Source organism: Dreissena polymorpha, chromosome 1 (assembly GCF_020536995.1).
Source record: "Dreissena polymorpha isolate Duluth1 chromosome 1, UMN_Dpol_1.0, whole genome shotgun sequence".
NCBI lineage: Eukaryota > Metazoa > Mollusca > Bivalvia > Myida > Dreissenidae > Dreissena > Dreissena polymorpha.
The window spans coordinates 149,425,345-149,449,532 of NC_068355.1; the positions used below are offsets into that span (position 1 = coordinate 149,425,345).

At 34.8% G+C, this 24,188-nt stretch overlaps 2 protein-coding genes and 2 long non-coding RNA genes across 13 annotated transcripts in view; 1 reads left to right on the plus strand and 3 right to left on the minus strand.

The window, feature by feature from the left end:
- Positions 1-1,391: 1,391 nt before the first annotated feature.
- The window catches only part of LOC127855255 (integrator complex subunit 2-like), a 69,398-nt gene continuing 46,601 nt past the window's right edge, over positions 1,392-24,188 (minus strand). For 3 of the 6 annotated variants that reach the window (XM_052390721.1, XM_052390706.1, XM_052390697.1), the window contains 6 exons: positions 21,985-22,092; positions 10,180-10,287; positions 9,109-9,292; positions 9,031-9,069; positions 1,999-2,166; positions 1,392-1,656 (listed from right to left, as the gene is read on the minus strand). In XM_052390721.1, coding sequence (XP_052246681.1) covers positions 1,493-1,656; positions 1,999-2,166; positions 9,031-9,069; positions 9,109-9,292; positions 10,180-10,287; positions 21,985-22,092 — 771 coding nt within the window. In that variant the 3' untranslated portion in view covers positions 1,392-1,492. Of the gene's footprint in view, positions 1,657-1,998; positions 2,167-9,030; positions 9,070-9,108; positions 9,293-10,179; positions 10,288-11,785; positions 11,963-21,984; positions 22,093-24,188 lie in introns of those variants that run through there. The other 3 variants (XM_052390714.1, XM_052390730.1, XR_008037438.1) reach the window with 3 other exon arrangements.
- Positions 11,016-11,456, minus strand: LOC127855752 (uncharacterized). The gene is made up of 2 exons (XR_008037670.1): positions 11,314-11,456; positions 11,016-11,157 (listed from the first exon to the last, which is right to left on the minus strand). It is a non-coding gene; the product is annotated as an uncharacterized LOC127855752 (long non-coding RNA).
- LOC127855714 (uncharacterized) lies at positions 11,972-21,976 on the minus strand. 5 transcript variants are annotated; one of them, XR_008037661.1, is made up of 5 exons: positions 20,860-21,976; positions 13,297-14,158; positions 13,099-13,139; positions 12,833-12,955; positions 11,972-12,463 (listed from the first exon to the last, which is right to left on the minus strand). It is a non-coding gene; the product is annotated as an uncharacterized LOC127855714 (long non-coding RNA). The 5 variants fall into 5 exon arrangements; XR_008037658.1 differs by lacking the exons at positions 12,833-12,955; positions 13,099-13,139 and having other exon boundaries at positions 11,972-12,340; positions 12,423-12,504; XR_008037656.1 differs by lacking the exons at positions 12,833-12,955; positions 13,099-13,139 and having other exon boundaries at positions 11,972-12,627; positions 13,297-14,143; positions 21,049-21,976.
- LOC127855705 (mediator of RNA polymerase II transcription subunit 31-like) overlaps positions 22,269-24,188 on the plus strand; it is a 62,902-nt gene continuing 60,982 nt past the window's right edge. Inside the window, exon 1 of the mRNA XM_052391488.1 lies at positions 22,269-22,280. The gene's annotated coding sequence lies outside the window, so the exon portion shown is untranslated. The remainder of the gene's footprint in view (positions 22,281-24,188) is intronic.

Consider the following 24,188-nt stretch of genomic DNA (forward strand, 5'->3'; position numbering starts at 1 on the left):
TTATTTGCATAGCTGCAATAGTTTAAGAGTTATCCTTTGCACAGGAGCATTGACAACTTTGCCTAAAACTGAAGTGCCGCACTCTTCTTTAATGCCCTTGATCATTATTTGAAGATTCATTTGAATAACTTCAATGCTATCCGAGATATGCTCTGCATAAGAAGTTACGGTGTTGACAAAAAATAAGCAAGGAGTAAAAACTTCAAAAATACTGTTTTAAGAGTTTTGGTTCTTTTACTCGATTCTTCCTATTTATAATGTCTATTTGTACCAAACTTCATTCAAATACCTTCAATACTTGGAGGGTTATGCTATGCACAATCACATTGACTACAGGGCTATCAATCCTGAAAAGTTGTGGTTCTTGGACTCAGAACTTCCCCTTAATGCTCTATATAAGTATATGAAGTTTCATTTAATTCCCTTCAGTAGTATATGACTCCCTTTTGGCGGCATATACATTGTTTTTATTGTGAAGAATGTTTGTTGACCACTTTGGCCATGTGACAGTTAAATCAAGGTGAAAGTGACTGCTTTGCCAGGTAAGACTGTATATACACAATAATCATAGATCTTCATCAAAGTTTTTTTCTGATCATTTATAATATTAGTTTTTGTTTTGGCAATGGCATATTTTGCAAAGCTACATTTTCCCTTATTTAATTGGATTTTACTAGACTTCTGTAATAATTGTGATGTATTTAAATTCATGTCGACATCAGGGTAACCTAAGAGCATGATGAATATGTTATTACAGTCTGTACTACAGAACCACATTGGACCAGAACTTCTAAGGAAGAATTATACCAAATATTCAGATTTGATTCATACCCCAAAAAATGTATGCCAAAACAAAATTCTAACTAGAGCTTTGTCACAGACGTGACGTATACCCCCACATGCTGCATTGACACAGAATATTTTGCATGTTGTCTTCACACAAAAAAGCGGACACCATGCTCAATGTTTAAAATGCACTTAGTGACCCCGTGATCTAGTTTTTGACCCAGAATGGCCCATGTTTGAGCTTGACCTACACATCATCTAGATACAACTTCTGACCAAGTGTGGTGAAGATCGGATGAAAACTACTTGAATTAGAGAGCGAACACCATGCTCAATGTTTAAAACATACCAAGTAACCCCATGACCTAGTTTTTTACCCGGCATGACCCATATTCAGACTTGACCTAGACATCATCTAGATACAACATCTGACCAAGTTTGGCGAAGATCGGATGAAAACAACTTGAATTAGAGAGCGGACACTTAATACGGACCGACAGACAGACCGACCGACCGACAGACAAGCTCACTCCTATATACCCCCCTAAACTTTGTGGGGGTATAAAAACTGTGCAAAATGATGACAATGAAAGAATGAAGACAACTTGATTCTGATTTTTATTTGCATTTATGTACATAGCACATTTATTTGCATTTATGTACATAGCACATTTCTCTAATTTATTAAAAGGAAATACATCCATCATCAATACACATTCCTCATGACAACAGATTTTTTAACGATTGATGCAAAGGTGTGCTGAATGACAGAATACAGTTCATGATATGTGGCCTGGTTGCCGTCACTTTTCAATCGCTTCCTTGGTGGACTTGGATGGCCTTGATCAGTGAGAGAGTCCAAGGAAAACTCTGTATAATGTTTACATTACCAATTAAAGCGTGTTATTTGGTACTTAACATCTCTTTTTGAGTATTGTAGGGACGTTATGTTAATAGTTTTAAATATTTTATTTATCTGGGGAATGGAAGACAATTTTAGTTAAAATTCATATATGCAAGATTGGACATTATTAAGCAGCCTTCATACTGAGTAATTTCATTATCACTTATATGTAAATAAAAATATGACAAACAAAAATAACCATCCAATCAGCTTCAAATTGATTCTCAATTTTTATTTTCGATCGGTATAGGAAAGCAATATCATAACGCCATGAATTGATAAAAGAGAAAGTAAGCCAGAAACGTTACCGTGTTGTGGGACATTACTGCGACCCGTAATGTGGGAGACACAGACGCGCCCAATCTGAAGCAGTAGACTGGTTACATCCTCACACAGTGGGGGAAACGCACGGCACACCTGAGCCAGACTGGGCAAAGTATCGCAGAAAAACTCCACCCTCTGCTTTGTCTCCAGAACTGAAAACACGCAACTACCGGTAGACACCATAAGGACTACTATGGGTCAGATGACTGCCAAGGAGAGTATTAATGTGTGTCAAAAAGCATAATGCTTTTATCTGTTAAACCATTTTTTAATTAACATCAAAATTCATAGTTTTTTTTTTATTTAAAAAAAGAAATACATGAAAAGTGTCCAATTTAAAATGGTTTAGATTATGCCACATTGTATGTTCAAACACGGTAAAGTTTTCTGACAATCAACATTCTTGGACGTTCCCGACTTTGCCAGTCACTTTTTTTCGTGATTCCAAATATTAGATAACAAGGTATTTGTCAATAATTAATTACTCGACTATTTCACCAGAATTCTGCCCTTTCTGGTGGCATTGTGATCATGCTGTTTTACAACCAGTTTGAGGAAATAAACCTTGCAGACCTCAAGGCAATAATTGTTATTAACAGTTGTATTGTTTAATACATGTATACAGGCTGGTATTTTACAAGCAAGTGCTATAATTTGTTGAAAAATTTATGCCATACACATTGCATAACCAAATTCAATCTTAAAAGAAATATATTGAGTGTCTCTAAATTTTTTGCACACCTGTATTTTTTTGTATCAAATTTTTTTTGGACATCTGTATAAGTTGAATATAATTTTGTTTATGAAATTTCTGATCCAAACAAAATAATTGTTGTGTCCAAAAACTTAGAGATATTACGGCAAATTAAATGCATAAAGCATATTGACAATACATAAATAACACTAATCATACTATGCTTGAGGGGCTATTCCAACAACTACTGATATTATCTTTAAACAAGAGGGGCTTAAAGACCCAAAGTCGCTCACCTGAGATACGAAGGAACTGACATGCTCAGTGCTGCCCCATGATATCATTAGAACAAACATTCTGACCAAGTTTCATGAAGAGTGAACTATAAATTTAACTTTTAGAGTGCTAACAAGGTTTTACCTTAGCCATATTAAGATAAAATCCCCGAATACTGGCGGACATGTTTTTCAATAGACTAAAGAACAATAGAACTATTTTCAAACTGCTCTAAGATATCACTAAAACAAATGTTGTGACCAAGTGTTATGACGATTGGACAATAAATTTGACTTGTACAGTGTTCTTTATTTTTTGGTGGCCATGTTTTTCAACAAACCGGAACCATTTTGGAAAGACTCCTAGAAATGATTGGGACAAATCTTTTGAGCAAGTTTCATTAAGATCAGATAATTAACGTTTTCTCTTGAGTGTTACCCAATTTTTACAATAGCCATATTAGGGAAAATGCCCTGCCCCCTGGCAGCCATGATTTTCAACAAACCGGAACCATTTTTGAACTCGTCCAAGATATCATTGGGACAAATCTTCTGACAAAGTTTCATTAACATCAGATAAAAAAGTGGCCTCTAGAGTGTTTACAAAGTTTTACTATAGAAATATGTAGCCATATTAGAAAAAATTCCTCGCCCAATTGCGGCAATGTTTTTTTTAGCAACTGGTATCATTTTTGAACTCGTTCAATATATCGTTAGAACAAATGTTCTGACCAAGTTACATGAAGATTGGACAATAAAGTGACTTATAAAGCCTTTACAAGTTTTAACTATAGCCATATAAGGAAAAATGCCCCGCCCCTTGGCAGCAATGTTTTAAATTGGAACTCTTCATTGGGACAAATCCTCTGGCCAAGTTTCTCGAAGATGGAACAATAAATGTGGCCTCTAGGGTGTTAACTACAGCCATATAAGGACAGGCTTTTCAGCAGCACCTTTGAAAAAACTAGGAGAAAACTAGGAAAATTATTTACAAAAATCTAGGAAAATGTGGGTAGGTTGAAACAAAAACTAGGAGTTACTACTAAGAAGTTTATTACCTTTTCGACTTTTCCCTACCTGATTACCACAGTAACTGTACACATTTCATACAACAGGACTGTTAAGCTTACTATGATGGCTATATTCTAGAACGTCACTCAACCTCCACCTCGACTCAACCTCGACTACGGAAGGCTCGAGGCAATTTGGTTAGTGGGAGTCGAGGAAGAGATTGGTATTCACAGTGTTTCCTTAGTCGAGGAGAGCTGGAAGAATCGAAAAGGTGTGAATGTGTTTTGTTGGGCACCTATTGTATACAATCCGTTAATAGCAAAATGTCAAAATAAGTGGTTCATAACAATATACATGTGTAAATTACATATTCATAGGTGTGAAAAAATGTTTGTTTTGAATAACACGAGCGACCCTATTTTTGTTGCGACCCTAAAATTTGAGTTGCTATTTCGAATCGACTTTGTAGATATCTGTAATAGTTTTATCGCAATATGTTGAAAGAACACCAAATATTCAAGAACAAAGAACAGAGTGGCGAAACATTTCATTTAATGCAGCTAGAACAATTATGCGCTTTATGCCTACATGGAAAAAGTTTATACATATATATTTTCAAACAGCAACCATTGCATTTGTGTTTTAGTAGAATGGAACATAACGAATGATTTTGGCCTGATTCGTAAATATTCGTAAATGGCGACAGGTTATCATTATGAGCAATAATGATCAAGCCGGTAAGTAAATATAAATTTAGTATTACAGTGTACATGCATTATCTACATTAAACTATTTAAAACATTGATTTGGATGCCATTTCATGACAGGGTAAATGATCACACTGTGATACAAAAATATAAAACCATTTTTCCACTTAGCACCTCCATATATGAATGATCTAGTAACATTTTCAAATAATTAATCCCACTGTCTTGGATCAGCTTTGCAAAAAGATCTTGTTTTGACAAACAAACCACCCACAAAATACTATAGGATACATTTGCATAGTATTGTATTATCATATGAAACAAATTAAGACAGGAATTGAGAAACAAATCTTTAATATCCTCAAATAAACGTTATTATAAAGCATATTTACTTCAACAAATTACAGATTAATGTAATTTTAAATATCAATATAATAATTGAAAAATGCCAAAAAAAGTGATATACCCACAAAATGTTTCTGTATGAAATAATAATAATTATTACATGTGTCTGTACAGTTGAGTGTTATTTCTGAATTAAATATCCTCCTAAATTCACATTTTCTGACACATTTTCTTTTGAAAAGGGTCTCCAAATTGATAATCAACTGCATGTTTATCAAGTTTTAAGAAGTTTTTTTTTGTTGAACAAACATTTGTCAAGATCGTGCACACCCGCTTTAACTGTGAACGTTGTCAAATACATGACCACTGTTGTAAATATGCATCATTATACTATTAAAAGTAAATCAGAGGCTATAAAGCATTCAACGCAAATAATTTTTAACGACACTAATGGATAGGCAACAATCCTCGCATTAAAATATCACCATTCGAAACAATAATTAAAAATCTCACCTGAAAAAAGGTCACAAAAAGCGATTGATAGTACTGACATAAGTGGGTTTCCTCAAATTAAATGTTGTTTACCATCTTGTACTTCATGCGCACAAGATTCAAGTGGTATACTGTGAAACCATTATTAATCGTCAGGCATTAATTTTCATAAATTTCGTCAGTCGACCGATCGGCGAATTTAAGATCCTAACGAACAATCATGCTCTATGTTTGAACAAAAACAAACACTAAGTTGAACAATATTTTAAAAATTTACCGCAGACATGAGGCATTAAATTTCAACATAATCCATACACACGTTCACTGCTGTTTCGTAATCAAGATTAATCCGGTTTTGACACAAAGGGATGTAGATTACACAAGGTACTTAACTGACACGTAACACTTCTTTAAAACGCGTGTGCAGTACAGCTGTATCGAATGCGTTGACTTCGTTTATGTAGAATGGAAATGTTTTAGCGCTAATTGTTTATAACTTTATTACCCATTAGGTGCATTGTGTTTTTCAGGGGTGTTGCATATTAGCCATCACGCAGCGAATGCCGATAAAAGACAATAAACCAAATGAAAAGATGACGATATGTGATCAACATGCGTATTTATCACAAATTAATAAAGCATATTTTAATTGCTGTTTGTTGTTTGATTGGTTGCGTTTAACCACACTTATTACTATTTTATATGTATCAATGTATTTATTTTTGAATTATCGACATTATTGATTTATATACCGGTAGTTTACTTTTTAAGAACAAACACACACATAGAGTTTATAATTTTAATGTTGATATCAGAATAAAAAAGCTTTTTATTTGAAAAAAAACACACTTAACAATCTGGAATCTCTTTCGTATAACACAAACAGTTTTAAAACGGTATTGACAGCATTTTAATAAAAATCATACCAACTAGAACACATACCCATACGATTGTTATCAGTATGGCAATTATAATAATAGAATAAGACTAATTGGTAATTGGCTTCGTTGTTACAAACACTCGTTAACGGTTATTCGATCCCACTTGTCCGCTAATCATAACAATGAACGTGTGAATGGCATACATTAAGAGGGTCCATTACTGTCCCTTGATAACAAAAGACTAGTTAATTGGCATGTGACAAACAGGCCCCACATCCTGCAGTGATTCTAAAGTGTGTTCCCGCATTCGTTCCACGAATTTTCGCAACTGCGATTGATTGCGAATATGTATTACACACAAATCGGATACTGACTGACGCATTTTTTTAAAATTCAAAATCAGAAATCGGCGAATTTAAGTGCTGACGAAATCGTCATTTTGATAAAAATGACGAAATTTTGTGCTGTCGAAAATAAATGGTTTCACAGTATAAACTAAAAAAATAACCATCACCAAAGTGCTCTAGAATACATATTATATCCTTTAACACAAGATTTTGTGGTTCCAAATCCGCAATAAAGCGTATTTTTCAGGTTACCCACACTTTGAAATAACTAAAACTAACAATATATTTGTACGAGCTAAGCTTCTGTTTCGGTATTCATAAAAAACACATTGAGTGAGGCTCAAGGAACAACTTCACTACCTCACCATATCCTCCCTCAGGCGAGAAACCTCAAGCTGTCCTTACGTATGTGAATACCAATATGAGAGAAGAAGGGATCTGTTAGATAAAATCACGTGTGTAATTATACCTATCAGATTTAACTGAGGTTGGGATAAGTGGAGGAACGTTTCAGAATATAGCCATAAGTTTTCATTTGTAGTCATCACAGAGCTCAGTCCAAGTTTTCATTTGTAGTCATCACAGAGCTCAGTCCAACTTTCAGGTATCACCTATGAAGGCTAGACTAATATGTGACCAGTGACACCAGACCCCACAAAGACTACCAAATATTGTCAGCTCATCAACCTGAAGGTCCTATTTTGAAACAAAATCTTTAAAACACATTAAAAAACAGTTTTACCTTAACCCAAAAAGTGCCAAATTAATGAAAAACTAGGAATACTAGGAGGTTTTAGACAAAACTAGGAAAAACTAGGAGCACATTTCAAAAACTAGGAAATACTAGGAACGCTGGAAAGCCTGTAAGGAACAAGAGATTGCCAAGCAATATGGTCCCCTTCCGGTGAAATTCCACCATTGTCAGTAAAAAAATATTCTTTTTATATATTTGTTGCCATAGCAACCAGAATGTTTGACTATACACAAAATGAAATGACGTGCATAATCTCCATACTGCCATCTAACCATGTTTCATGTTTCATGAAAAAATATTAAGAACTTTTAAAGTTATTGCAGGATCCAGAAAAGTGTGACGGACTGACTGACAGACAAACTGACAGACAGACGGAGTGCAAACCATAAGTCCCCTCCGGTTTCACCAGGAGGGGACAAAAATGCCCCGCGCCCCTGGCAGCCATGTTTTTCAACCAATGGGAATAATTGTTCAGATTAGATATATCAAAGATATGATTGGGTTGAATCTTCTGACCAAGTTTAATGAAGATTGCATTATAAATGTGGCCTCTAAAGTTTTAACAAGGTTTCATTATTGCCATATATAGCCATATTAGAAAAAATGCCCCGCCAGGTTTTTCAAGCAACAGTGACCTTTTACGAAATTGTCAAAGATATCATCGAGACAAATCTTCTGACCAAATATTTTTCATGAAGGTCAGACAAAAAATAAGGGCTCTAAAGTGTTAACAAGGCAAATGTTGATGCCGCACGACGGACAACGCACGACAGACGAATGACAAAAGGTGATAACAAATGCTCAACATGAGCACTTTGTGCTCAGGTGATCTTAAAAGTATACATTGATGTAAAGCTAACCTGTGATCATTGCAAACATAACGTTGATGCACAGCTTACCTGTGGTCATTGCAAACATAACGTTGATGCACAGCTTACCAGTAATCATATCAAACATGCGCAGCTTATTTGTGATAATTGCAAACATTACATTGATGTACAGCTTACCTGTTGTCATTGCAAACATGACATTGATGCGCAGCTTATTTGTGATAATTGCAAACATGACATGAACAGCTTACCAGTGATCATTGCAAACATGACATTGATGTACAGCTTACCTGGGATCATTGCAAACATGACATTGATGTACAGCTTACCAGTAATCATTGCAAACATGACATTGATGCGCAGCCTATTTGTGATAATTGCAAACATGACATTGATGTACAGCTTACCTGTGATTATTGCAAACATGACATTGATGCACAGCTTACCTGTAATCATTGCAAACATGACATTGATGAACAGCTTACCTGGTATCATTGCAAACATGACATTGATGCACAGCTTACCTGTAATCATTGCAAACATGACATTGATGAACAGCTTACCTGGTATCATTGCAAACATGAAATTGATGTACAGCTTACCAGTGATAATTGCAAACATGACATTGATGTACAGCTTACCAGTGGTCATTGCAAACATGAAATTGATGCACAGCTTACCTGTAATCATTGCAAACATGACATTGATGCACAGCTTACCTGGTATCATTGCAAACATGACATTGATGTACAGCTTACCTGTAATCATTGCAAACATGACATTGATGCACATCTTACCTGTAATCATTGCAAACATGACATTGATGCACAGCTTACCTGTAATCATTGCAAACATTACATTAATGCACAGCTTTGCCACACTCAGGGACTTTGGCAGGGCATACTGGCAACACAGCTGGGATGTTAGCTTGATAGCAAAAATCTGGAAATATACAAGCCATGCTCTCACAATATCAGACTTAATGCATGTGATTTAAGAATAGTCCCAGATTAGCAAGTGCAGTCTGTCTAGACCAATGTTTTGTTAAGAGACTTCCTTATAGAAACAAACCCCACACAAATGGAAAGTGTAGTCCCTAATTAGCTTTTGCAGACAACACAGGCTAATCTGGGTCAATATTTTATGCACATGAAATAAGCTTTGTTTTTCACTAGACTTAATCATATACTCATTTATTTATATTTATATGCAAGTGTTCATTAACAATTGCATAAATTATTGTTTCAATGAAATCTAAATATAATGCAAATTCTTTCCATATGACTTTGGTGTACTGAGTATCAGAGGTATAATAAATCCATACACAAATTTTATCAAATACTTAAATCCAAAGTATCAAAAAACAATAGAGTATTGGATTAATCAACTTGTCAACCAATGAGCAGTTAACCAATTTAAAGTCATGTTTAATCAATCTAAATAAAACATCCTGATTGCAAACATAAAGTTGTACCCTTTCCCACTGCAAAGTGAAAATGCATATGTGCAAACAGGATAAAACCAAAACAGCCTGCGAGTAGTTCAGGTCTTATGCTGTTTTTCTATGGGACCACAAATGCATGAAAATACGTATCTAAGTGGAAAAGGGTTAATATGAGGTCAACAGAATCCCTTCATTATACAATAAAAATAAATTATGACTTAATGCATAATATAAAAGCATATATGTAAATTTTGCGTTTTTGCCTTTGTGTCAGGATGATATTTTGAACTGTTCCCTCTACATGCAGCTCTCGGCCATATTTTAACTGTTTCATAAATGCCATTTAAATAACAGTTTAATTAAGTACACTATGGCCTAGTCTGACCTGTTTATCCATTTGGGGTTGACTCAACATTTCTGGTATGTAGTCCAGACAGATATGCATGGATGGGATACCCCGCACTGTCACTGGCAACAGTTCACTAGGATAACCCTGGAAATAGTGATCAATGTTACATCCTTGCAGTATGCTATCCATTTTGATCATAACTGGTATTTGTTTTAAAATACTATAAAGCTTGCAATGACAAATTATTACAAGAGTAATTCATTAAGCTTTGCTTTCATCATCAATTAACAACACTGTAATAAACTCAACAAGAGTGCCAAACTGTCACAAGATACGCCCGTTCGAAGGTTTTGGACACCATGCTCAATGCTTGAAATGCACTAAGTGACCTCAAGACCTAGTTATTGACTTGGCATGACCCATATTTGAACTTGACCTAGATATCATTTAGATGTAACATCTGACTAAATTTGGTGAAGATCAGATGAAAACTACTTCAATTAGAGAGCGGACACCATGCTAAATGCTTTAAATGCACCATGTGACCTCGTTTTTGACCGGGCATGACCCATATTCGAACTTGACCTACATATCATCTAGACACAACTTGTAACCAAATTAGGTGAAGATCAGATGAAAACTACTTCAATTAGAGAGCGGACACCATGCTAAATGCTTGAAATGCACTAAGTAACCTCGTGACCTAGTTTTTGACCCGGCATGACCCATATTTAAACCTGACCTACATATCATATAGACACAACTTTTGACCAAATTTGGTGAAGATCGGGTGAAAACTACTTCATTTAGAGAGCGGACACCATGAAATCCTTGAAATGCACTAAGTGACCCCATGACCTAGTTTTTGACCCGGCATGACCCATATTCCAACTTGGCCTAGATATTGTCTAGACTCAACTTCTGAGCAAGTTTGGTGAAGATCGGATGAAAACTATTTGAATTAGAGTCCGGACAAAGTGGCGCCGTTGAAAATGCACTAATTGACCCTATGACCTAGTTTTTGACCCGGCATGACCCATATTCGAACTTGGCCTATATATCAACTAGATGCAACTGCTGACCAAGTTTGGTGAAGATCGGATGAATACAATTTGAAATAGAGTCCGGACAAAGTGGCCCCTTTGAAAATGCACTTATTGACCCTATGACCTAGTTTTTGACCCGGCATGACCCATATTCGAACTTGGCCTAGATATCAACTAGATGCAACTGCTGACCAAGTTTGGTGAAGATCGGATGAATACAATTTGAATTAGAGTCCGGACAAAGTGATGCCTTCCGCCCGCCGCCCGCCCGCCCGCCGCCCGCCCGCCCGCCAAGGGGTTTCACATAATACGTCCCGTATTTTATACGGGCGTATAAAAATGTGGTTGAAATGTTGTCTATTTCATCATTGAAAGTGGATTAGTAATCAGTCATTTAATATAACATACCCCTGGGAATATAAACACATTTTTGAAAAGCATCAAATCCTTTGCACCAACAAATACACTCAATTACTTGTCTTCGTACTTTTAAACTTATATATGTCTTTAAAATCACAAACACACTGAACGTAATTATCTTTTTTTTTCAACTAGAGTACAAAAATTCAAGATAGACTTTAATAGAACTAACTTACTTTTTAATGAACTTTTTCCAACAAGCCTACATGATACATGGTATATATCTGGAAGTGCACAACCAGCCTATATGATACATGGTATATATCTGGAAATGCACATCTGGCCTTCATGATTCATGTACATGGACAATAACTGGAAGTCCACAACCAGCCTACATGAAACATGGTAAATACCTGGAAATGCACAACCAGCCTACATGATACACGGTAAATACCTGAAAGTGCAGAACCGGCCTACATGATACATGATATATACATGGAAGTTCACAACCAGCGTACATGATACATGGTATATACCTGGAAGTGCACAACCAGCCTATATGATACATGGTATATACCTGAAAGTGCACAACAAGCCTATAATTTTATGATACATGGTTTATACCTGGGAGTGCGAAGTGCACAACCTACATGAAACATGGTATAAACCTCAAAGTGCACAACCACCCTACATGATACATGGTATATACCTGGAAGTTCACAACCAATCTACATGAAACATGGTATATACCTCAAAGTGCACAACAAGCCTACATGAAACATGGTATATACCTGGACGTGCACAACCAGCCTACATGATACATGGTATATACATGGAAGTGCACATCCAGCCTACATGATACATGGTAAATACCTGGAAGTGCACAACCAGCCTACATGATACATGGTATATACCTGGAAGTGCCCAACGTGCCTATATGATACATGGTATATACCTGGAAGTGCACATCCAGCCTACATGATACATGGTAAATACATGGAAGTGCACAACCAGCCTACATGATACATGGTAAATATCTGGAAGTGCCCAACCTGCCTTTATGATACATGGTATATACCTGGAAGTGCACAACCAGCCTACATGGTACACGGTATATACCTGGAAGTGCACAACCAGCCTACATGATACATGGTATATACCTGAAAGTGCACAACCTGCCTACATGATACATGGTATATACCTGGAAGTGCTCAACCAGCCTACATGATACATGATTTATACCTAGAGGTGCACAATCAGCCTACATGATACATGGTATATACCTGGAAGTGCCCAACCTGCCTACATGATACATGGTTTATACCTGAAAGTGCACAACCAGCCTAAATGATACATGGTATATACCTGAAAGTGCACAACCAGCCTACATGATACATGGTATATACCTGGATGTGCACAACCTGCCTACATGATACATGGTATAAACCTGGAAGTTCAAAACCAGCCTACATGATACATACCTGGAAGTGCACAACCAGCCTACATGATACATACATGGAAGTTCAAAACCAGCCTACATGGTATATACCTGGAAGTGCCCAACCTGCCTACATGATACATGGTTTATACCTGAAAGTGCACAACCAGCCTAAATGATACATGGTATATACCTGAAAGTGCACAACCAGCCTACATGATACATGGTATATACCTGGATGTGCACAACCTGCCTACATGATACATGGTATAAACCTGGAAGTTCAAAACCAGCCTACATGATACATACCTGGAAGTGCACATCCAGCCTACATGATACATGGTAAATACATGGAAGTGCACAACCAGCCTACATGATACATGGTAAATACCTGGAAGTGCCCAACCTGCCTTTATGATACATGGTATATACCTGGAAGTGCACAACCAGCCTACATGGTACACGGTATATACCTGGAAGTGCACAACCAGCCTACATGATACATGGTATATACCTGAAAGTGCACAACCTGCCTACATGATACATGGTATATACCTGGAAGTGCTCAACCAGCCTACATGATACATGGTTTATACCTGGAAGTGCACAATCAGCCTACATGATACATGGTATATACCTGGAAGTGCCCAACCTGCCTACATGATACATGGTTTATACCTGAAAGTGCACAACCAGCCTAAATGATACATGGTATATACCTGAAAGTGCACAACCAGCCTACATGATACATGGTATATACCTGGATGTGCACAACCTGCCTACATGATACATGGTATAAACCTGGAAGTTCAAAACCAGCCTACATGATACATACCTGGAAGTGCACAACCAGCCTACATGATACATACATGGAAGTGCAAAAACAGCATACATTATACATGGTTTATACCTGGAAGTGCACAACCTGCCTACATGAAACATAGTATATACCTGGAAGTGCACAACCAGCCTCCATGATACATGGTATATACCTGGAAGTGCACAACCTGCCTACATGATACATGGTATAAACCTGGAAGTGCACAACCTGCCTACATGATACATGGTATATACCTGGATGTGCACAACCAGCCTACACGATACATGGTATATACCTGAAAGTGCACAACCTGCCTACATGATACATGGTTTATACCTGGAAGTGCACAACCTGCCTACATGATACATGATATATACCTGGAAGTGCACAACCAGCCTACATGATACATGGTATATACTAGTACCTGGAAGTGCACAACCTTTATTTATTTATTTTTTTCGGAGTTAATGTTTTTTTTTTGTTTTTTTTTCCGTTTTTAGTACTTTATTCATTACAAAATATATGCACATACAATCATTTTACACAGGAAAAAGTACATATATATATACATATGGAATACATGAAAATGAAAATGATAATGGAAATAAAAAAGGTGGTATGTTTTGAACAATAAAGGACACAAACCTATACAAGAAGAAAAGCATATGAAGTAGAAATATTAACATATTTATCTTTTTTTTTTCCCCTGAAATTTAAGAAAACAGAATTACATTACAAAATTATTCCATTTCTGAGTATGTTTTCAGTTTTACCCTTCCAGCTTGCGATTATCACTTCGATTTTTATTTTGTATTTAAAATATTCCAAAAAACTTTCAAAAATTGGTGGACATCGTTGATATTTGCATTTAAATATAAAATATTTTCCTAGTAATACAATAAAATTGACACAGTTTGAGCAGTTCCTATTGTTGATAAAAATATTACAAAGTGAAATACATTCATAAGACAATTTGAAATCAGTAGAAATGCTTAGTTGGGTTTCTATATATGTCTCAATGTTGTTCCAAAAACTATGAACATTAGGACAATTCCAAAACAAATGCATATAAGTTTCAACAGACATTGAACATAAATCACAGAGACTAGATTCTACAATGCCATATTTTAACAGATTTTCGTTGTTGGGAACAATGTTCATCAGATATTTATACTGGAACGTTCTTAAGGAGGAATCGATTGTGATTTGAATATAATTTGTAAATATTGATTCCCAATGTAACTGTTTATTAAAAAGCATTTCTCATTTGTGTTCTTGTTTGTTGTTTTTTATATGTGTATCCTCTATTAACAGTTTGTTTATAAATTTGCATATTTTTGTTGCCGGGGTGATACTGTTAATTAGGTAACTAGGTGGCACGTATGACATTTCTTCATTGTTCATTTTTTCTTTCCAGCATTTTGGTATACAACCAACTAACGTGTGGTATTTTAAAAAATCAGAATGGGGCAAATCATATCATTCTTGAAGTTCTGTGAAAGTTGAAAATGTTTGTTCCTGTAGTTAAAGATATGTTCTATTTGTGTAATACCTCGATTGAACCATGTTTTGTAAAAAAATGTTTTATTAAATAGTAATATGTTTGAATTGTTCCAGAGTATATCTTTCCCTATGATTGTCTGTTTTTCTTTATAGTTCACGCGGCACCATCCTTTTAAGCATTCAGTTAAAAATTTAGATTTCAATTCCAAAGAGTCTATGTTTGATGATTTTAGGTTGCATTTAAAGATAAAGAGATTGCCATTATTTTCAAGCATGTCACTGTAAATTTTTACCCATTTTGTAGTTGGTTGATATAACATCCGTTTTACCCAGCTTGATTTTAGTGCGTCCATACAATTTTCAAGATCAATCATTTTGAGTCCTCCATTTTTGTAGTTTTGAACAATTTTGTTTCTCGCAATTTTATCTGGTTTATAATCCCACAAAAATGAAAACATTGAGTTCTTTATATCTTTTATAATTTCATTGTCTGGAGAAAACATTGAGTTCTTTATATCTTTTATAATTTCATTGTCTGGATTATTTAAAACTGTTAATGGATATAGAAGTTTTGGAAAGGCGAATGTTTTTATAACTGTAAGTTTCCCCATTAAACTTAGTTTCCATTTTTGCCATTTTGCGAGACAATCTTTAAACTCTTTAATCTTTGTTTTGATGTTATACTCGGTCATTTTGTCTGTGTTATTCAAAAATGTTATACCTAACGTTTTTGCACTTTCCGATGTCCAAGAAAAATTGTGTTTTTTACAGAAAAAAATGTTTGAAAATTTCATACGTCCTATGCGCAGAACAGTGCATTTATTTTTATTTAACCTTAGGCCTGATATTTTTGAAAAATTGTCAAGGGTTGCAATAAGGGTCTCAAATGATAATCTGGATCCATCCAGAAGGAAGCATGCGTCGTCTGCGAAGAGCGTTTGTTTAATTTCTGTATTTTTCACTCTTATACCGGAAATATTTTCATTTGTGTTTATTTCATTTGCCAATAATTCTATACAAATTATAAATATGTAAGGAGACAGCGGGCAGCCTTGTCTAACACCTTTTTGTATGCTAAAATATTCAGAAAAGTGACAATTGTTTGTTATGCATGACTTAGCATCTTTGTAAAACAAATTAACCCAATTAATAATTGCGGAGTTGAAACCAAATTTAGCTAAACTATTCCTCATGAAAGCATGATCCAGACTGTCGAATGCCTTATTAAAATCTGAGAAAAAAACTAGTCCATTTTCATTGTAACTATTCACTTTTTCAATAGCTTCTGACAGGCATCTTACATGTTCTCCTATATACCTTCCTTTCACAAAGCCAGTTTGCTCTGTACCTATAATGGTTGGTAGATGTTTTTTTAATTCTATTTGCAATTGCTTTTGATGCTATTTTGTAATCACAGTTAAGTAGTGATATTGGTCTCCAGTTATTTAAAGTTAATAGAAATTTGTCTCCTTTTGGAAGTAAAGTTATGATACTTTGTTTTAGAATTTCTGTTAAGTTGCCATTATCATAAGAATAATTTAGTGAATTAACTAGGTATTTCTTTATATCTCTCCAAAATATTTTATAGAAATCCGCAGTTATACCATCGGAACCCGGACTTTTGTTGTTTTTCATATATTTTAAGGCTTCTCCACATTCGTATTCTGTAAGATGCTCTATATTATCCGAATTATTTATTTTATTTACATTGTTGTTAAAAATTTTCGAATGACTGCTCTCCTCGATATTATTATCTTTTTTGTACATTTTTTGATAAAAATCTTTTAAATGATGTATGATTTTCTCAGGATTTTCTTCTAATTTGTTTTCGTCAATTTTTATTTGTTTTATTGTTTTCTTTTCAGAATGATATTTTTTCAAATTAGCGAAATATTTTTTTTTTTCCGGCTCCCTCAATCCATTCAGCTTTACTCCTTAACATATAACCTTTTATTTTAGTATTATTAAATTCATGTAATAATTGTTTTGCATTATTTAATTGTTCTAAAAGTAAATTATCGTTTGAATTTGATATTAAATGATTTTCAATGCTTATAATATTTTGAAGAAGCTCATTTTCTTGTTTATTTTTAATTTTATTTTTATGGCTTGAATATTTGATGGTTTCATCCCTTATTCTTCCTTTAATTAATTCCCATAGGGTGTTTGGGTTAGCTTCTTGATTAAACTCAACACCTAAATTTATTTCATTTTTCGGCGTAAGCTGTATTAAGCCAGCTTTTCACCCTGACTTGACCTTTGTAAGTGTCCAATAATACTCAAATAAAATTTCCCGCGGCTAGGTACGAATGAATACACTTCATTTATTCCATTGGCTGATTTGAGTATAACACCAGAACATTGGAAACATATCCGCGTCTTTGTAACACTGTTTTACTGCATGAAACAATTTTATCTCTAATGAAAAGGCTCAATAGATAGAACAGTTTTACAATCAATTTTCCACATAAATACAGTTTGTGCGTTCACCTTTTATTTTCAGAGAATTACCAGCGCAAAAGCGTTTATACTAAAGACTATGTTGTCATATTTAGTACTTACTTGCATTGCTTTTCAACCCGCGAGGTTTCGGGTCAATTCGCGGCCATTTGTGAAAGTCGGAGTTTATATACAGTTCATCACCGGAGTTCGCAGAAGGGGTTGCGATCATTGTGTTACACCGGTCTTACTGACAATAACGCAGTGACTGTAATGCATTGCATTCAATCCGCAAGGTATCAAGGTCAGTTTGCGGTCAGTTGCAGAAATCTTTATATAAACGCCGTCTCGTAAACTTTGTGCACTTGAAGTCTGTTTTGATCAGAAAGATACTAAATAAAGATATTCGGCGATATTATTGTGGTATGTCAATCATCGATTTTTAATATGGTTTCAACATTTACATGATAAGGACCAATTTTGATAAAATAAATTAAAAATATTTATCCATTTAGACCAGTTTATTAAGCATGAGCACAATAATTCACTATACTATAATTATGCAATAAAATAAGATTCGAGTATTGCCGGCTGACCTATATGCACTCGTTTATTTTCATGTTTCTTGTGTTTTTCTATTCTGTAAATATAGATATCTGAGTCATAATATCACATAAAGCAAAATAAGCCACGAAATCTGGCGCAACACCCCGTAATTGATTTGCTTATGATGTAGCTAAGAACTGCGCAGAAAAAAGGCATCCGCTACTTTTTATCTCATAGAGATAACTTTTGATCGTTCATAAACATTGACCACAATCAACGCCGTATATCTTTTTTAAAGATATTTCTTGTTAATTTTTGACTGATATTCAGTGTCTAGTAATAACGAATTGTTTAATTTAAAATACCCGGGACCTCTTTCTTGCTTGTTGGTATTTAATATCATTTTAACAATAGAATGATCGGAGCGATAACCTGGGTGTATTTGGCAGTCCGATACGGAATTTAATATGTTGTTTGAGATTAAAAAATAATCTAGTCTGCAAAAAATTGGTGGGTGAGTGTTAGAATGCCATGTATAAACCTTTGCAGTTGGATTTTTTGTTCTGAATATATCACTCAGATCGTAATTTACTATGATATTATTTATTTTATTTGATGTTTTATGGTTAGAATTATCCCTTCCATTTAATTTGTCGCAGCTATAGTCTAAAACGGCATTAAAGTCACCTCCAATTATTAATGTTTCGTCTTCATAGTTTTTAAAAGTATTCTCTAATGTGTTATAGAAATTGACGTCATCATTATTTGGTGCATATAGATTAATCAAAATTACCTCGCTATCTGATATATGTAGTTTTATAAGTTGCATTCTTCCAACTATGATTTCTTTATATTCAATTATGTCACAATTACATGATTTATTAATAAGAATTCCTACGCCATTGCTATTGGAGCTACCGCCACTTAAAAAATATTGCCCTGTCCAAGAAGCTGCCCAATTTGTATTATCATTCTGAGCATTATAGTGAATTTCTTGTAATAAAACAACAGAGAATGCCTTTTGATTTAGCCAGCTTAATACTTCATCACGCTTGTTCTTAGTCCCTAAACCCTTGACATTAAAAGTAACAATTTGTATATTAAGTATAATATATTAGATTTATCGCATTGCACTGAGTTCTGCTTAGAATGTGTCTTCTTATATTTGTTGACTGCTTTAAAATATGTAACGTTATATTGTCTTGTATGTTTTCTTATTTTTATTTATTTTTTTAATTTGGAGTTGGAAATACCTGTGTTCTGCTATATGATGCAGGTTTAACGTTTATTACCTTTTATTTGTCGATATCCTTCGCGTTTTGTGCATGTATGGGGGTGTGTGAATGCGTGTGCGTGTGTGCGCGTGTGTATGCGGCATGTCTGTAGGTGTGTTGGGCAGAGCGCATCAAAATAATATTTTATGTCTTACAGATGGATTCAATTTTACAGCATATAAAATTTTACAAAATACATCGTAACTAAGCTGTGCGCTTTGTAGAACTATCTAGACATGTAAATACAATTTTGTAATATACATACTTTTGCAACATACATCTTAATTGAGCTTTCCACTATAAAGATTTCCCGTTGCCTTGAAATGTATTTAATATGGTATTTCAGGCAGCCAGTAATCTCATTTGGTAATATACACGAGCGACAGCTTTACAAAAAGATTAACAAGCCTATGTATGTACAAAAAACAAACAGGAGTTTTGGTAATATACACAAAAAAACCGATTATGCAAAAAGATTCACAAGCATATGCATGTACAATAAAGACACACATCATGAGTTTTAGTAATATGCATGAAAGACAGCCATACAACAAGATTAACACACATGTGTCTGTACAAAATAAACACCCAGCAATTTTACAATAAACTATCATTAGCAATAGCAGGACGTTATATATAATACATTTGTTTAATTTTATTTGTACGTAAAAAATGCCAGTTTTCCAACGAGAAATGTTATAGATGATTTTTTTCTTTGATACAATATTATAGTAGTCAACAGTTTTACTTTATCTATAATATCTTTCGCAACTAGGACATACTAGTAAATGTATTAGCAAGTAAGCAATATCTAATAAATACCACGACAGCCCGTGTGTAGAGGCTTAAAAATGTTGAAAGCAAAAGTATCAAGCCTCTCACTTGGCATTTGGTACGTTTAAAATATATTACGGAGTCAAATTACTCCATTGATGTTTTAATTGAGTCTTTTGTACAAATTATTATTTTACTTTTAAATTTATTTTAAACAAGTTTTTTGATGATTTCATGTTTAGCCATATCTAATAAATTCCACTATAGCCCGTGTGTAGAGGCTTAAGCTGTCGAAAGCAAAAGTATCAGGCTTCTCACTAGGCTTTTGATAAATTTAAAACATATTTTGGAGTTATACTACTTCACTGTTTTAATAGAGCAATTTTGTATAAACTATTATTTTACTTTTACATATGTTTTAAAACTTGTGTTTGACATTCATACAATAAACATTGAAGTGTTTTAAATGTAATAATATTTCAATAGATATTTAAGTAGTGCACGGACCTGCACAACCTGCCTACATGATACATGGTACATACCTGGAAGTGCACAACCTGCCTTCATCTACATGGTATATACCTGGAAGTGCACAACCAGCCTACATGATATATGGTATATACCTGGAAGTGCACAACCTGCCTACATGATACATGGTATATACCTGGAAGTGCACAACCAGCCTACATGATACATGGTATATACCTGGAAGTGCACAACCTGCCTACATGATACATGGTACATACCTGGATGTGCACAACCAGCCTACATGATACATCATATATACCTGGAAGTGCACAACCAGCCTCCATGATACACACATGGAAGTGCAAAACCAGCATACATAATACATGGTATATACCTGGAAGTGCTCAACCTGCCTACATGATACATGGTTTATACCTGGAAGTGTGCAACCTGCCTACATGATACATCATATATACCTGGAAGTGCACAACCTGCCTACATGATACATGGTATATACCTGGAAGTGCTCAACCTGCCTACATGATACATGGTATATACCTGGAAGTGCACAACCTGCCTACATGATACATCATATAAACCTGGTAGTTTACAACCAGCCTACATGATACATGGTATATACCTGGAAGTGCACAACCTGCTTACATGATACATGGTTTGTACCTGGAAGTACACAACCAGCCTATATGATACATGGTATACACCTGGAAGTGCGAAGTGCACAACCTGCCTACATGATACATGGTATAAACCTGGAAGTTCACAACCTGCCTACATGATACATGGTATATACCTGAAAGTGCTCAACCAGCCTACATGATACATGGTATATACCTGGGAGTGCACAACCAGCCTACATGATACATGATATTTACCTGGAAGTGCACAACCACCCTACATGATACATGGTATATACCTTGAAGTGCACAACAAGCCTACATGATGCATGGTATATACCTGGAAGTGCACAACCAGCCTAAATAATATATAACTGGAAGTGCACAACCAGCCAACATGATACATGGTATATACCTGGAATAGCACAACCAGCCTACATGATACTTGGTATATACCTGGAAAAGCACAACCAGCCTACATCATACATGGTATATACCTGGAAGTGCACAACCAGCCTACATAATACATGATATATACCTGGAAGTGCACAAGCTTGGCAAGGTTCGGGTCAGAGATGAAGGCCTGATGGATGTAGGAGCAGATAATCGACTTCACTTCCTGCAGACTGGTCAACATGCCTGCAACCTGTGCAGTGGAAACAGAGGAAAGAAAGCCTTGATACATGCTAAATTGGTGTAGCGTAAATCAAATACATAGTAAAAAAACTATACGTAACCGGTGTCAAAAATACACAAGCTAGGTAATTGCAAGTATTTCAACCCTAGCATGAACCAATGATTTTTTTTAAACATAAGCTATTGATGACAAATGATTGCAGGAACACTATATCGGGTTTTGGAAAGCATTTTCTATTTGTTTGAATAAAATTACTCAGCAAATTATATTTTTTATGACTTTTTTCGGAACAAGGGGTTGTGAACTTTAAAATAATGCTATTGGTTTTGTAACTAAAAACTGGTACTATGAGATTACTGGATAAAATGCACAAATTTTACAAAACATTTATAATTCTTATGTTTATTCTTGAAAATGTATCTTCTTACCTAACTATAAATACCATGTTTGATCAACAAATGCATAGATAATGATGTTTTAGTAGGGTTTTTTGTTTTTAATTTCAACTAGAGCTTTGTCACAGACGTGACCAATACCCCCACGTGCCGCAATGACACAGAATATTTTGCATGTTGTCTTCACATAAAACAGCGGACACCATGCTCAATGTTTAAAACACTTTAAGTGACCCCGTGACCTAGTTTTTGACCTGGCATGACCAATATTCGAACTTGACCTAGACATCATCTAGATACAACATCTGACCAAGTTTGGTGAAGATCGGATGAAAACAACTTGAATTAGAGAGCGGACACTTAATATGGACCGACCGACAAGCTCACACCTATATACCCCCCTAAACTTTGTTTGTGGGGTATAATAAGCATATAGCCTTTTTTCCAGTACCGGTATATTCAGCCACTATTCAGATGTCATTGACTTTATACTGAGTTAAAACATTTTCAAGAAAATTAGACATTTAATTTAACATTTTATGTCTCTACAACAAAATAAATGCAAAGTAATTGACATATTAGGTAGTAACCTCACTTCCTTAGTAACATAATAATTTTAGGATGGCACCCTTGCAACCCAGTGATAAGTTAATATCTTCAAATCAATCTGTTATTTCATCATTTTTCTAGGAAACATTTTTTGTGTGTAATATTATTTTAATAAATCAATAAACTAATATTGCTTTAGAATTATAAAGATAAACATACTGATTTAAAGTGAATATTTTAAAAACTATTGGCATTTTATTTTCCATGTGTAGCAAATTTAGCTAAATCTTTACCAAAGGCTTTTTTCCAAACTGCATATAATATTAACATTTTGATTACCAAAATTTATTATGTGATAGATTTTTTTAAACACAAAAACTCAAGATTTATAAGACATGTGTCATTATTTCCAAATAAGTGGTTGGTCGAAGTTATAGGAATTAATGAAACTATCGAAAAGAAGGATAAACTGAAATATGTGTTTTTTTCAATATTTTATGCGCTGAATATGAAGTGTCTTTTTGAAGCAATTAAAGAGTTCCTGACCAAAATCAATATTGCTTTTAAATCATGTATGTATAGGTATACAACAAGAAAGTGGTAGAATATTTGCGGAAAACATAAGAATTTTGACAAAAACTTGTCTGGTGAAATCTTCCGAATTTTCCGATTGGTTATGGAAATTATTGAGCGTCGGTTTCCAAAAAACAGCATGTAGTGGTTTCCCAATAACAAAACAAGAGGGCCATGATGGCCCTGAATCGCTCACCTGACTCATTAAGATCAGATGAAAACTATGACCTCTATTGTCTACACAATGTTTTTCTATGATTTGACCTAGTGACCTAGTTCCTGACTCTAGATGACCCAAATACAATCCCAATCCAGATTTCATCAAGATAAACATTCTGACCACAGTTCATAAATATTGGATGAAAACTGTGACCTCTATTGTCAACACAAGGTTTTTCTATTTATTTGACCTAGATTTTTACCCCAGATGACCCAAATACAATCCCACCCAGATTTCATCAAGAATTCTGACCAAATTTCATAAAGGTTGGATGAAAACTGTGATCTCTAATGTTTACACAAGGTTTTTCTATTATTTGACCTAGTGACCTAGTTTTTGACCCCAGATGACCCAAATAAAATCCCAAC